The following is a 16,328-nucleotide window of genomic DNA, read 5'->3' as shown; positions in this document are numbered from 1 at the left end:
CAGAATATCAACGTTGGTTCTTACATCTAATATTGTAGATAAACTTCTCAATGACTGTGCCCCATTAATATGGAGACTTGGTAAATATGGAACAAATTATTTGAATTGAAGCTAGCGCAATCTCAAGAAGAATGACATTAATAATTTCCAGCACAGAACTCAAGATGAGAAATGTCACAACTTAAAAGGACTTTAAGGTGAATTGTGTAAATATATTTGTCTGAAGTTTGAGAAGATTTGTAGCTCGGGTTGTGGATGAGGTTGAAGACGCACTTGCCAAGCCGATGGGTTTCATTGCAAACATTTTGTCACCCTGCTAGGTAACATCATCAGTGCACCTCTGGTGAAGCATCTGTGTTCTGTCCCCTTCGTTATTTACATGTCTTGGTTTGCTGGGGTGGTTGGTATTATTTTCAGTTTTGTTTCTCAGTAGTTTGTACACAGGGTCTAGTCCAATGTGCTTGTTGATGGAGTTTTGGCTGGAGTACCAGGCCTCCAAGAATTCCCTGGCATGTCTGTTTGGCTTGTGCAATTATGGATGTGTTGTCCCCAGTCAAATTCATGTCCCTTGTTGTCTGTATGTGCCAAGACAAGTGAGAATTGGTCGTCTCTCTTGGTGGCAAGTTGGTGTTCATCTATCCATATTGTCAGTTTTCTTCCAGAATGGCCTATGAAGTGTTTCTCACAGTTCTTGAACGGTATTTTGTATATTACCCCAGTTTTGCTGGTTTTGGGTGTGGGATCCTTTACGTTTGTCAGTGGTTGTCGTAGGATGGTTGTGGGTTTGTGGGCTACTCTGATACCTAGAGGTCTGAGTAGTCTTGTGGTCATCTCTGGAATGTCCTTGATGTATGGTATGGTGATTAGCGAGTCTAGTTATATTGTGTCTTCATGTTGTGGTCTGTCTCGGCAGTAACAGTGGATTGTGTGTACATGAGCACCAACTCGGCACCAAGACACATGACCAATTCTCACTTGTCTCGCCACACATGGACAACAGGGGACATGAATTCGGCTAGGACATACATCCTTAATCACACAAGCCAAACTGCGACATGCGAGGGAATTCCTGGAGGCCTGGTATTCAAACCAGAACTCCATCAACAAACCAATGAGAAACAAAACCATAAGTAATACCAACCATCCAGCAAACTGAGGCATGTAAATAACAAGCAGGAGAGAACACTGATGCTTTACTGGAGACGCACCGACGATATTACCGCGCAGGGTAACAAAACGATTGCAACCAAATCTATCGGCTCAGCGAGCATGTCTACAACCTCAATACATTTGTCATTAACAATTAGATTTACTCCAATTGAGTTTGTAACCAATTTACTCATGATCAACATGGTTGACGCTTAACTGCTCTCAGGGCAATTAGCGTTGGGGAAGAAATTCTGGCCTAGCCAGCGATGCCCTTATCCTGTGAATGAATTTTAAAAAGTCATTCTGCACTATCAGCAACATCAATTAAATTTCTCAGTATACAAATTTAAGTAAGAACTTACATGAAAAGAAGGAAAAACAGCACTCCAGGACAATTGGCTACAGCAGCAAGGGTACGCCAATCCCTGATATAATAGCCAATAACAGAGAAAGCAGCAATTCCAATTGCAAACACTAAATTGGTGAGCGATCCTAAATTTAAAAAAAATTAAAATACAATAAATAAAAGAATTACAGCAAGAGTATAGCACATTAACTCTTATCCTCCCATGTTCCACAGAAAGAGGCCATTCATTTAGTCATGTTCTGTGCAAGAACAACTCAACTAATCCCATTACCCCATTCTTTCCCCTTAACCTTAAAGTATTTTCTCTCTTCGAGCGTGTTCAACTTCCTTGCGAAAGCTGAGATTATATCTGCCTCCACCATATACACAGGGAGTGCATTATGATCCTTATTCACTATATTAAAAAGAAATCATGTAGCAATTGTTTATTTATTGGTTATCATCAGCAAACTTTTGCACATTTAAATAAAGATGATTATTTATGCAAGTGATGTATCGTCATCCTGAATTGTCAATGTTATAACTCAGGATCATTGCAAGATTCACTTCTCCATGGATGCTATGACAATCCACAGTGATTCAATTAGAAATTCTGCAGAAATTCCAAGCCACTTGACAGCTATCTTAGCCTTATTAATGTCCATTTTTAAAAGTAAAGGTATTTTCCAAACATTCTATACTGAATACAAACTTGTTTACGGTTATATGACATGGCCTTACTAGCCATGACTTAAAATAGGCATATAATGCCAGAACCTGCATCCAACAATCCCTCTCATCATAAGCGCAGAAGAAAGGAAAACTAGAGGGTCACTCACTGTTTTTTCTTAAACATGTAGGCAGCAGAGTGGGCAACGGCAGCAATGAAAATCACTTCATGTTAATGGCTACAGTCAGTCTGCACATCATCCAAGGGAAGAAAATGAAACTAAAGGCAAAACATCAGGCAGATAGAACTGCAAGACTGAAATGAGGCAGAACAAACCTGTTACCTCCTCCTGGATCTGAAGGAAGATGTTCCTGGTCTCTCCAGTTGAAAAAGGAAAGTGATAAGAAGCAAAATGGTGTTTACACAGACATTGCTGCAAGGCCACCTACCTGTCAAGGCCCAGTAGGATTTTCCCACAAATTCCTGTGTCAGTACAAAAGCGACTAGTGACATTCCACCATTCACAAGCCCAACAAGAAGTCGTGTAACTGCGAAAATTTCATAGTTCGGAGCAACTGCTGTAATAAATCCAAAGACCACATCAAGGAACAAGCCTGAAAGAAATAAAAAGTGACTGTTTGAAGCATTTCTTTAAAGAGACCATGTCATTCAAGAATCAAACACTCTACAGTTATGCAAACAGTCCAATTTCTGTGCTTGCTATTACTGGTTATATTAACCTGTGCCCAGTCCATCTTTACCCAACATGTGCCAGTAGAGGAAGGAATACCTTAACCAAGACTTGGACACAGTAGTTCAAATGAATTGCGGGGAAAGGATCTATTACCAACTGTCACCCACTTCTAACAACCTGCAAAGGAAGAACTGGTTATAACCAACTCAATAATTACCCAGAAAAAGTTTTTGACCCACTTCAAGGTACGCGGTTGTTCTTTCAGTTTAAAAAGTTAGTAATTAGCCACAGTGAACACGAGCAATTTATCTAAGGAACCATGACAAAATTAATAATGACCAAATTTGTCAATTATGTATATCTGCTCATTTCCTAAATATAAGACAGTTATACCATTTAGTTCTGTTGTCATGGCTTAACCTTGCTCTCAACTTGTGTTCATAGCCGAGAGGCACATTTTCATCAAGATACGCAAGTTTCAGATGAAGCAGAATCTGCATGCACATGTACCAGAAAATATACACTGTACCCAGAGAAGGGAGCAGTGGGGATGGGAGTGTAACAGAATGCACCAATTAGCTTTTGGCAAGCTTTCCTACCCAATCCAGTCATATCAATTCCTTCAGGCTAAAAGTTGGATTATTTACAATTCAGAACATAAATAAATTAGCTATATTTACCGAAATATGAAAACTCGCTACACTGCAAAGTGAAAATTAACTGGCTGTTATGTATTCCCAAGGATGTGAAATGCGCTTTATAAATGCAAGCTTGTTCTTTACACAGGAGATGGGCAAAACAATTACTGGTGGCACAGATTTATGGAAAATAATAAAGATAAGAGCTTTCAGAGACTCTCCATAGCACAATGCGCTTCACAAGTGCTTGCAATTCCTACTTCTGCCCATGGAGCAAGTGTCAATTCCGGAAGCAAAGATGCTAAGAAATGTCTGTGCCACACATTTCAAAGGCCTACAATTAGCTGCCAATCAAATTTAATGGAAAAACTTACTAGCTGCTTGTATTTCACGCTGAAAGACTGTAGTTTACTTGGGGCTTATCAATGCATTCAATCATTTATATTTCTGATTTTAAATGAGGAAAGAACCTCCTTGCAACTTTAGCCAGTTAAAATACAATGCAATAATTTACAAACCTTAAAATGTTTTAAACTTGATAATAATAATGCTATCGTGATGACAAACATGGTTTGTCAGCAAATAAAACATGGTAAATTAAGAGGGTGTTTCTTTTAAATGCCTAGAGCCAAGGCGAATCGACAGATTAAAGAATCTGCGATTTTTTCTGACTAGCAAGAAAAACAACCACCCTTTGAATTCTCGATAACTAAGTGTGAAGCTGGATGAACACTGCAGGCCAAGCAGCATCTCAGGAGCACGAAAGCTGATGTTTCGGGCCTAGATCCTTCATTGCTTTTGTGCTCCTGAGATGCTGCTTGGCCTGCTGTGTTCATCCAGCTTCACACTTCGTTATCTTGGATTCTCCAGCATCTGCAGTTCCCATTATCACCCTTTGAATTTGCGCTCTTATCCTTAAATTCTTGGTGATTATGTCTCCAAACTCATCACACCTTGCAATTGCATAGGCATATATCCACATACAAATTCTAAAATAACCCAAGACAGACGTCAATCCACCCTAACTCACTAAAATCAAGCAATGCGAAAAAACTCCCACGAACACATTACCATGGGTGTCAGCATACAAGCTAATCTCTGCTTTTGGTGGGATTTTTCAAGGCTTCAAAGGTCAACTTATCTGCCAAGGATAGAGGTGAAGTATCAGCATGGGTGCGAATGGTCACCATCCTGGTCATTCACCATAAATGCCAGTGCGTCTTCACATCTCAACCTGTAAATATTTTGATTAACCTATGCAGATGTGTTATGATGTATGTCTGGGGCAGGTGGGACTCGAACACAGACTCTGACCCAGAGGTAGGATTACTACCACTGCACCACAAGAGCCGTCCATCACATCTTTGCATCCCTGACGTAATCACTTACATCAAGTTAGTTCATTGCAGTAAGATGGATATGTATTTCTGAAGGGAACAATGGAGACAACTAACACAAGTACAGCTTGTTATGCCTGAAAGCAGACGGGATGTCTTTACATACCATTGATATACAAAATATTGATTTTTGCGGCCAAAAATGGGTTGTCCTACATCCTACAATCTACTGCAGATAAAAGACACGGACGTTAGGATTCCACAACTTATCCAAATGCCTACAACCCAAAAATTAAGACACTGCATCCAGAAGCCTCTGGAATGTTTGCAATCAGGTGCCCCATAATCAAAATCCCCTTTTCTAGTTTTGTTTATAAGCAGGCCCATTTCGTAGGTGTAACACTGTCTATCTCCACCCATCGCAGCTCATCTGCTGCTGAAATGTTCATTCATTCATTCACACTTTTGTCAGCTCTAGACCTAACAAAGCTTTCCAATCACCTGAGCACAGATCTCTTAGTTTGCCTTCCTATCAAAAGTTGATTGGTAATACGGGTGTAAAATGCAATTCGGCACACTACCACGTGAAAAGCATTCAACAAATGCAAACAATGAAATCACAGTTCTTATATTTGATTAAATTGATGGAATAGTACAAGTAAAAATATTTCTCTATTATACTCCCTATAAGGACAAATAAAAATATTGGCACATTTTTAATAATAACATTCATCCTGACCTGTGAGAAAGATTGGTTTCCTGCCAAACCGGTCAGACAAGGGCCCAAACAAAATGTTACCGATGAGTAGTCCAACGAAGAACAAGGATCCAGCCAAGTTCACTTTGTACGCTTCCTGCCTGATTAAGTACCACTATTGACAAAAAGATCTGCAAGTTATTCTTCTTGAAAGTAAAGTCATCAGTAAATCTGAAAGTGACCATAGCAGGGGCAGGGAAAGTATGAAGCAGGGAACAGCTGCCTATCTGAACAGAAGTGCAGAATTGCCATGAAAATCCGAGAAAGTGTCAGATGTGCTAGACAGACTCAAACCAGCCCCAAACTTATTTTTGAAAGCCTGGAACATTGAGAAAGTTGGATTGCATTTCGGCTACCTTGGCCATCTTTGGGTGCTAAGTAACCTCTAAGAAATACTTAGATGTGCACTTGCAATACCAAAGCAAACAAAGCTTAGGGCCAATGGATAGAAAATGGGATTAGAATAGTTAAATGACAAAGTGTGAAGCTGGATGAACTCAGCAGGCCAAGCAGCATCTTAGTGTGCTCCTAAGATGCTGCTTGGCCTGCTGCGTTCATCCAGCTTCAAGCTTTTGTGCTCCTAAGATGCTGCTTGGCCTGCTGCGTTCATCCAGCTTCAAGCTTTTGTGCTCCTAAGATGCTGCTTGGCCTGCTGTGTTCATCCAGCTTCATACTTGGTCATCTCGGATTCTCCAGCATCTGTAGTTCCCATTATCTCTGATTAGAATAGTTAAATGATTATTTTTAACTGGAAGAAGTGTTGAGCCAAGGCCATCTTCCATGGACCTATGAATCAGCTCAGTGAACCCGGTCTCTCGTGCTTCAACTGCAAGTGTGTTCTTCTAGCAGTAAGGAAGCTAAAACTGTCCATCTCACCAATGCCCGGCACAAAACTTCTCTAATTTCAAATTTAATGCTGTGAGAATACCTTTGCTTTTTGTGGTTCAAGTACAAGGGCAGCAAATTCCCCCACCTCACAGCATTGTGCTGTCCTTCTCCATTTAAACAACACTCAGGTTTTCTGTTCTTTCTACTGAAGTATGTAATAAATCCATCTGAAACTTTTCACCCACTCACTTAACCAGTCAGTATCCCTTTTATAAACAGTGTCCTTTCTCACAACTTGTTTTCCTATCTGTCTGTGCCTATTTGGATCATCAGTACAAGGTACTTTACAGTGAATCAATTCACCCCGTCTTGTTACATATTAGCCGATTAAAAACTGCAAGTTCCCTAGCGACTGTGTGGGTTTCCTCCAGGTGCTCCAGTTTCCTCCCACAGTCCAAAAACTAGTTAGGTGGATTGATCATAGTAAATTACCCATAGAGTCCGGGGGATGTGCAGGTTAGATGGATTAGCCATGGGAAATGCAGAGTTATAGGGACGGGGTACGGGGGTCTGGGTGAGGCACTCTTTGGATGGTTGGTGCAGACTCAATGGGCAGAATGGCCTGCTTCTACACTAGGAATTTTATGATTCTACAATGATTCCGTAAGTTGCTCCAAGTAACTGTTCTGAATTCACTTTCACACATTTTCAAGGTTATCTTTGCCAGTTTGATTTGTCCAATGTATGTTAAGATCATCCAGTCTTTTTTCTGAATAGCTCCTAACATTTCTCGATTTCTTCTCAGTCTCACAGTACTGTTGGAATATCAATCAACAACGCATACTATTGATTTTGTTCCTTGCTATTTCTCATCCCACCCAATCTGATTCTACATCTCGATTTTCCAACTCATGATCATTTCTGACAACTGTATTGATTTTTTTATTAGATAAGTACCCTCAGCATTGATCCCTGCAGAATTCCACTAGTTACAGTCTGCCAACTTGAAAGTGACCCATTTACCCTGAATCTGCTTCCTGTTGGAATAACAGAAATTGCTGGAGAAACCCAGCAGGTCTGACAGCACCAAGCAGAAGATTCTGAAGAAGGTCAGTATGTGGTAATGTGCTGCATTAAAAATTATTACACAAGGTAAAAACTCGAGCATTTGGGGGCGATGTATGAGCATGGACACAAGGTTGGTTAACCAACAGGAAACAGAGGAATAAATACTAAAATAAAGAAAAGCACTCTGGATGCTAGAAATTTGAACCAAAAACACAAATTGCTGCAGAAACTCAATAAGTTTGAGATCTGTGGAGAGAAAGTAGAGTTAACTTTTCAGGTTGAGTGACCCTTCTTCAGAACTAATTAAATACATACTTTTATTTGGTCCTCATGAAGGACACAAATGATGCCTTAAAATTCTGGGGAACCCATGATCTACTAAGAGAAAAAGTCTGACAGTACTCATAGGAAAATGGTGAACGAGAGTTGACAAATCACGAGGGTCCAATAATCTACATCACGGAGTACTTATGCGGTCCTAGAAATAGTGGATTGATTGGAGGCCATCCTTCAAGATGCTGTAGAACAGTTACCATGGATTGGAGGGTAGCTAATGTAACCCCAACACTCTCAGAAAAAAGGAAATAGAGAGAAAATAGGGAATTACAGACTGGTGAGCCTGACATTAGTAGTAGGGAAAATGACAGAGTCCACTTTAAAAGATTAAACAGCTGACTACTTGGGAAACAGTACAGAGTCAGCATGGATTACAAATGCAAAATCATGCTTGACGAATCTAATGGAATTTTTGGAGATATAAGTAGTAGAGTTGATGAGACAGAACCAGTGAATGTGTTTACTTGGTTTTCAGAAGGCATTCAAGAAGGGCCCACATAAGAGATTAGCATGTAACTAAAGTGCAGGGATTTGGGGGAACAAGATCAAATTAAATTAGATTCTCTACAGTGTGGAAACAGTCCCTTCAGCCCAACAAGTCCACACAGCCCCTTGCAGCATCCCACCCAGACCCATCCCCCTATAATCCACACACCCCTGAACACTACGGGCAATTTCGCATGGCCCATTCACCAAGCCTGCACATCTTTGGACTGTGGGAGGAAACCGGAGCACCCGGAGGAAACCCACGCAGACACGGGGAGAATGTGCAAACTCCACACAAACAGTCGCCCAAGGCTGGAATTGAACCTGGGTCCCTACCGCTGTGAGGCTGCAGTGCTAACCACTGAGCCACCACGCCGCACAAACTGAATAGAGAATTGTCAGTCAAACAGGACACAGACATCAGCAATGGGAGTAGGCTATTCGGCCCTTAAACGCTACCTCATCATTAAATAAGATCATGGCTGCTCTGTGGCCTAACTCCACATGCCTGCCTTCGGCCCATTACCTTGATACCCTTGCTTAATAAAAGTTGTCTATCACAGATTTAAATTTACAACCAAATTAGCATCAATCACCATTTGAGGAAGAGTTCAAAATCACTACTGCTCTGTATGTAGAAGTGCTTTCCAATGTCTCTTCTGAATAGCCTGGCCCTAATTCTCAGACAATGCCCCTGATTCTTGAATCTTCAACCAGTGGGAGTAGTTAATCTTTATCGATCTGCCCCTCCATGTTAATGTCCTGAGGAAAACGATTAGATCATACATTAACCTTCTAACTTCTAGGAAATAAAGGGTTAGTTTGTCTCATCTCTCCTCATTACTTAGGCCCTGAAGTCCAGATATCATCCACAAAGACCTGCAGTGAACTCCCCCCAGGGCTAAAACATCCTCCCTAAGGTGTGGTGCCCCGATCTGCTTGAAGTTTTAAGAAAGAACAAATAGGTCATTTTCCGAGTGGCAGATAGAAACTACAGCAGTACTACAAGGCTTGGACCCAGATATTTACAATATATATTAATTATTTAGATGAGTTCTGCTATAGGAAGAACATTATTAAATTAAAAAGGTTGCAGAAAGGATTTAGAAGGATGTTACCAGGATTGCAGGGTTTGAGTTATAAGGACAAGCTGGGGCCTCTTATCCCTGGAGCAAAGAAGGCTGAGGAGTGACCTTGAAAAATCATGAGGCATAAATAAAGGTGAACAGCAAAAGTCTTTTCCCTAGGATAAGGGAGTTCAAAACCAGAGGGCATAGGTTTAAGGGGAGAGGGGAAAGATTTAGTAGGAACATGAGGGGTATCTTTTTCACACAAAGGGTAGTATGTATATGGTATGAACTGCCAAAGCAGGCAGTAGATGCAAGTTCAGTTACAACATTTAAAAGACATTTGGACAAGTGCATGAATAAGAAAGAGTTATAGGGATATGGGCCCTATGTAGACAAATAGGGCTAGTTTAGTTTGGGAAACCCAGTTGGCATGGAAGAGTTTTGGAGTGGGGAGTCTGTTACCATGCTGTATGGCTCTATGACTCTAATATCTCCAAGTGTGCAGAAGACACAAAGCTGGGTGGAAGGGTGAATTGTGAGGAGGATGCAGAGATGCCTCAGTGCCATGTGGACAAATTGAGTGGGTAGGTAAATGCAGGACGATACATAATGTGTGTAAATGAAGTTATCCACTTGGTAGCAAAGTGATCAGAATAAAGATAGATTGGGAAACAGGAACATGCAATGAGACCTTGGTGGCCTTATACAACATAGAATTGCTGCAGGTGGTGGAGGTAAATGGTATGTCGTCCTTCATGGTGAGATGATTTCAGTACAGGGATGTCTTTCTGCAATTGTACAGGGGCTTGCTGAGACCTCCTCTGAAGCAGTGTGTGCAGTTTTATCGGAGGAAGGATGTTCTGGCTATGGAAGGAGTACAAGGGTACAATGCAGAAAGGGCAGAAAGGATATTTTTGATGGCTGGGAAGTCCAGAACCAGGAGTCACAATCTAAGGAAACAGCGTTAGACATTTAGGACTGACAAGAGGTGAAATTTCTTTGCCAAAAGAATGGTAAGTCTTTGGAATTGTGACACAGAAAGTGGCTGGGCCAAACATGAAATGGTTTCAAGCAGTTAGGTATAGTTCTTAGAACCGAAGGCATCAACAAAGACAGGGCAAAAGCAGGAATAGGGCACGTATTAGGATCATCAGCCACGATAATACCAAGTGCCCTACCTCCTGTTCCTATTTTCCATCCTTCTATCGGTTTGATCCCATCGGTGCTTTGAGACCATGAACTTCTGAGTTAGGAATGAAATAGTCATCCAAGGCTCTTGCCCATTGGGATGAAGCTGCAACCTGCTAGAAATGTCATTGAGTGTACAACACAGCACCTGGGTCTCCAGTGTATGCCAGTATTTATCAGATATCAGAAGAGGGCAGGTCCTCATTCAGTAGTCAGTCAGCCACCGGTACATAATGGAAAGAAAAAAATGCGTGATTGTGCAGTATACCAGAGAATGAGCAGTTGTGAACTGCACCACTGGTCGGTGAGGAGGAGATGGAGTGGTTCACAGCAAGGTAGATGCAGGAAGCATGTTTCCATGACAGGCAAGTCCAGAACAAGGAAACAGAGTGTCAGAACAGGCGGCAGGACAGTTAGGACTGAGATTAGGAAAACCCAGAGGATGATGAATCTTTGGAATTCCTAACCCAGTGATTGACAGTGTTAAAGGGACAGATCAGCAGATTTCTAGATGTTAGAATATCAAAGAATATAGGAATGCTGTGGGAGGTGGCACTGAGGTGGAAGACGAGGAACAATCTAGCCGAATGGCAGAGCAAGACTGAGAGGCTGAATGGCCTACTTCTATGTCACTAACTAGTGAGGAAACAACATTTCTGATAAATCACCATACAGAAGATTCAACATTAAAACACAAACAAGTGATATGGGTCTCACTGATTGTTTACCTCAGTTGCAATGGAGGTGATATCTTCCTCAAATATTACATGTTTGATGAGCTCTTCATGTGTGCTGATTACTTCCTGTGTGTTTACACTGTACTCAGGCTGGGCTCCAACGAGAACAATCAGCATCGACTGGCAGGCCACATATACCTGAAAAACAGGTCACATCAACTTATTATATCGATCACAATTAATGTCCTCTATTAATGTCTATTAACACCGGTTTCCCCTATCACAGGGATAACGTCCCTGTGTACCATCACAGCCTTGAGATTTGGCACAGATAGTGACAGAGTTCAGCGTGTATTTTTCTAAGATTTATTTCAGCAATAAAATTTGAGTTCAGACAGCTGAAGTGTGATTCAACCAAGGAAAGTGAATCATTAAATCATATGGACAAACTGTTTAAACTTGGGTGACATTCTTAGAAGAGGGATGGTCAGATTCTGGCATTTAAAGGCCAAAGTTCTTCAATTGGCCACACACAGAGAAACTACTTCCTTTGGTGGGGAAATCCAGACTCCATAATCTTACAATTAGAGCTGAGTCCTTTGGCGATGAAGTCTCGAGGTAAACCTTCACATGAACAGTAACAGCAAGTTCCAATTCTTTCTGTCAGATGGCTGCCTAATGACGTTTACAGGACTGTGAATGCTTGATTTTTTTCTTTAAAAGATATCAGAGAATTGGAGCAAAGGCAGAAAAAAAAATTGAGCTAACGACCAGAACAGCTCCTACCTGATTGAACGGTAGACCAGATTGAAGGGCTGAATGGCTTGGTGGATTGGAATTGCTAAATGAACATGGAACATAGAACAATTCGGGCAGAACCAGCCCTCAATGTTGCACCAGCCTGTGAACTAATCTAAGCCCATCCTCCTACACTATCCCATCGTCATCCATATGCTTATCCAAGGACTGTTTAAACGCCCCTAATGTGGCTGAGTTCACTACATCGGCAGGCGGGGTGTTCCACGTCCTTACCGTTCTCTGAATAAAGAACCTGCCTCTGACATCTGTCTTAAATCTATCACCCCTCAATTTGTAGCTATTTCCCCCCGCCCCATACAAGCTGACATCATCATGCTCAGACAAAGACTCTCACTGTCCACCCTATCTAATTCTCTGATCATCTTGTATGTCTCTATTAAATCCCCTCTTAGCCTTCGTCTCTCCAATGAGAACAGTCCCAAGTCCCTCAGCCTTTCCTCATAAGGCCTTCGCTCCAGACCAGGCAACATCCTGGTAAATCTCCTCTGCACCTTTTGCAATGCTTCCACATCCTTCCTGTAATGGGGTGACCAGAACTGCATGTAATATTCCAAGTGAGGCCACACTAGCGTTTTGTACAGTTGCAGCATGACATCATGCTCCAGAACACAATCCCTCTACCAATAAAACCTAACAGGTACAGACAAATTATCCACTCAGCACTTCTGCCTGAAGACTGTTGTGAATGCTTTAGCCTTACCTGATAACCATCTGGCGCATGTGTGGAATGAACTGCTAGAGGAAGTGGAAGTAGTAGATGTAGATACAGTTACAACATTTCGACAGTAACATGGATAAGAAACATTTAGAGGGATATGGGCCAAACACAGGCAAGTGGAATCAGTTTAGTTTGGAGACACTTGGTCAGCATGGACAAGTTGGACCAAAGGGTTTGTTTCCATATTGCATAACTCTGTGACTCTTCCATAACTTTGTACCAAGCACTAACCTATGTGACTAGCACAGGTCAACTGGGAATTTTAATTTATATTGTATCTTTCATACCCTAGGATGTCTCGAAGCACTTTGTAGTCAATAAAGTAATTGTGAAGTGTAGGTGCGAAGGAGATATGGTAGTCAATTTGCACACAGCAAACTCCCTCAAACAGCAAATTACATTATGACAAGATAATCTGTTTTTAGTGAGGGAGAAATGGGAGCCAGAATGCCAAATGCCACCCTGACTAATCCTTCCAGCTCATTAATCACTTAAAACAGCTTTTCTAAATTTTCAGTCAGGCTCCCAGAAAAAGCCTCTGCTCCCATTATTCACTACAGCCTGTCTAGGAAGCATTAATTCCATTTTGGCAGCAACAAAAAGCCAGTTGTCCAACCCTCCCTGTAAACGTGGCACAATTTTTTCAGTATGGAGTATAGTCAAAAAAAAAGCAGATCCAAAAAGCTTTCTGACTTTTACCAGAAGGAACTTCAAAAGCTGCTACAAGCTTAAATTTCTCAGCTCTCTGGTCTTAAGGCCACACTATAGCCAGTCACCTGATGGATTAAGATATTATAATTTAATGTCCTTTATGGGGCATAGGTTCAAGTGGCCACCTGCAAAAGTGATATTCTATACCCAACCCGTCCCTCTTATAAATTTCTCAACAATATAACCTCCAACCGTGACCCAGGACACTGACGCTCTGTGTGGGTTTTTAATCAAAAGAACTTATGTATCAGGAGGAGGAGGTAAGTCAGCCCGACAAAGCTCCCCCACTATTCAGTAATATATGACTGGTATGACTATAATCTCATCCTGTCTACCCCGATAACCTTTCAGCCCCACGCTGAATATTAACCAACTTACCTCTTGCTTCAACATATTCAAGGATACTGCTTCCAACACTTTTTTCAAAAGGAATGTTCAATGATTCATAATTCAGAGAGGAAAACTTTCACCTTAACTCTGTTTTGTTCTAGTTTCTCCCAATATGAGGAAGTATCCACTTCACAACCACCCATCAGGATCTTGTATGTTTTAATTTACACTTCCAAACATCAGAAGGTAAATTCTCCCAGTCAGTGAATGTGTAAACTGGACAGGGAACAGTCCCCCAATCAGTGAGAGTGTAAACCAGACAGGGAATATTCTCCCAGTTAGCCTGAGACATTAAATTGGACTGGACCAAACTTGACCAGACTGGTATGACCTGCAAACATCTAGTGTAACCTGCTCTGAAACAGAGCTTTGCAATTTACTGTTCTCCCCACAGTTGAAATTTCCATTTCAAGATTATAGGATATAATGGATAAATTTCAGACACAAACCTGTAACGAAGTGCAGATTATACTCTCTGCCATTGCAAACTGATGACTCACTCTCTACTGCACTGCAATAATTATAAGTACAGCTGGCACATAATTTCCTTTGGCAACCTTCAAACAACATAGTTCCTTATCCAACAGTCAAAGTGAGCAGTTTTTCTACAAGTTGTATCTGGAAAAAAATTATCAATCTGATCTTGTGGCCTGAGCACAGACTAATACAGTACAGGAGGCCTTAAGGCCCATTGTGTTTTTGCCAGCTCTTTGAAAGAACTGTGTAATTGATTCTAGTCACTCCGTCTCAGTCCTAGTCTTATAATTACCTTCCCTTCTAGGATTCAAACAACACCCTATTAAGAGTTATTATTATTTTATATATGCGCCGCTCTCTCACACAACATTCCAGATCAGAACTACTAGCTGCTTCAAATGGATAGTGCAACTGCATAGCTGCACTCTGAAAGAATCAGTTCTAATGAGCTAATTGCATGTTAACAAAAATATCAATATAAGCAAAATCTCTCTAAAGATATTCTATGATCACAGATTTCTACGGATAAACAAGTCTGAACAGGAACTGAGGCACCTAACAATTGCAATTCAAAGCTCGATGTTTTATGAGGCAAATGGATTACCCAGTGTGGGAATAGAACCATGACAGCCCAGAAGGTCTCATATTCATCGCCAATCACCGCTCAGTGAGAGGATCTGAGCCAAATGGTAATAGGTCACTGAAGTGGATCTCACTCCCCTGCGAAAGTGAAGATTATCCTTCAGGGCAGGCACATCTTCACTGAAACCTTTTAAGGTTTTTGACAAACACATCAACCCCACCCTGTGTGACTGTGATAAATTCAGAAAGTACCAGCCAATAACTCCAAGCAGCCAGAGTGGGAGGGGAAACGTGCTCTTAGATTGGCTTTGCTACGAGGTGAAATCCTGGATTCCATGAGTCCTGGTATTGACCAAGAATCAGGCTGTACCAGTGCCACAGGCTCCAGTTAGGTTTCAGGTCCTGTCCAAGCACTGGGAGGCCCATGCCAGCAAGTGAAGACACCACAGGCATGTGGGACTGTTGCAGCAGCTCTAGTTCATAGAAGCACAGAATCCCTACAATGTGGAAACAGGCCATTTGGCCCTTCAGGTCCACACTGACCTTACAAAGAGCTTCCCACCCTGACCCGCCCCCTTACCCTATCCCTGCATTTCCAACGGCTAATGCACCTAACCTACACATCCCTGGACACTATGGGCAATTTAGCATGGCCAATCCACTTAACCTGCACATCACTGGCCTGTAGGAGGAAACCCACGCAGACACAGGGAGAATGTGCAAACTCCACACAGTCGCCCAATGCTGGAATCAAACCCGGGTCCCTGGCACTGAGAGGCATCAGTGCTAACCACTGAACCACCAGACCACCCAGTTTCATAGCAGCATCTAAACAATATGCAGCAGGCTGTGAAGGCCCACCACCAATCAGGTGTGGAGCTCCCCCAGCAGGTATGAGGCCGTCTGTGGGTCTGCCAATGGGAATGCATTGTGGAAGAGCAGCAAGAATGGAAATGCTGCCAGAAATGAGATCGCCACTACCAGGAATACTAGGTCATCCTCCCCTTAGCACGTTATGACCAAAACCATGAAAATAAAACCATCGATGTTCAGGCAGGTCAACGAAATAGGAATGTTTGACTGCCGTAATGCAGTCATAACCTGAGCAGAGAATCTCCAAACCTTGCCATTTATAGTGGCTGGGTGGTTGCAACGCAAGTGCTGAAACTTCTGGGACTGTGGCATTACTGTGGACCTGATAAGTTTGCTTTTTATTGTAACATGTGATATTTTTATTTTTAAAACTTTAGTAAAATGGAAAAGAAAATTTCTTGTTCCTGATTGTTAGCCAGGGCAGGTCATGCACACTATGAAAACTGCAAGGCAAACATAGTCCAGCATTAACTTTAAACATGCACTCCTACATTAAGAAATGCTGCTACTTAAC

The 16,328-nt window shown here is 41.7% G+C and overlaps 1 protein-coding gene across 4 annotated transcripts in view; it reads right to left on the bottom strand.

Annotated features, from left to right (window-relative positions):
* The window catches only part of slc22a15 (solute carrier family 22 member 15), a 64,488-nt gene that overhangs the window by 44,137 nt on the left and 4,023 nt on the right, over positions 1-16,328 (bottom strand). For all 4 annotated transcript variants that reach the window (XM_048550922.2, XM_048550920.2, XM_048550921.2 and 1 more), the window contains exons 2-5: positions 11,296-11,442; positions 5,574-5,706; positions 2,615-2,779; positions 1,512-1,641 (exon numbers count right to left, since the gene is read on the bottom strand). In XM_048550922.2, the coding sequence (XP_048406879.1) occupies positions 1,512-1,641; positions 2,615-2,779; positions 5,574-5,706; positions 11,296-11,421 (554 nt within the window). In that variant the 5' untranslated portion in view covers positions 11,422-11,442. The remainder of the gene's footprint in view (positions 1-1,511; positions 1,642-2,614; positions 2,780-5,573; positions 5,707-11,295; positions 11,443-16,328) is intronic.

Source organism: Stegostoma tigrinum, chromosome 20 (assembly GCF_030684315.1).
Source record: "Stegostoma tigrinum isolate sSteTig4 chromosome 20, sSteTig4.hap1, whole genome shotgun sequence".
Taxonomy (NCBI): domain Eukaryota; kingdom Metazoa; phylum Chordata; class Chondrichthyes; order Orectolobiformes; family Stegostomatidae; genus Stegostoma; species Stegostoma tigrinum.
The sequence above is the reverse complement of the archived record's forward strand: the minus strand, read 5'-3'. Positions and strand labels throughout refer to the sequence as shown.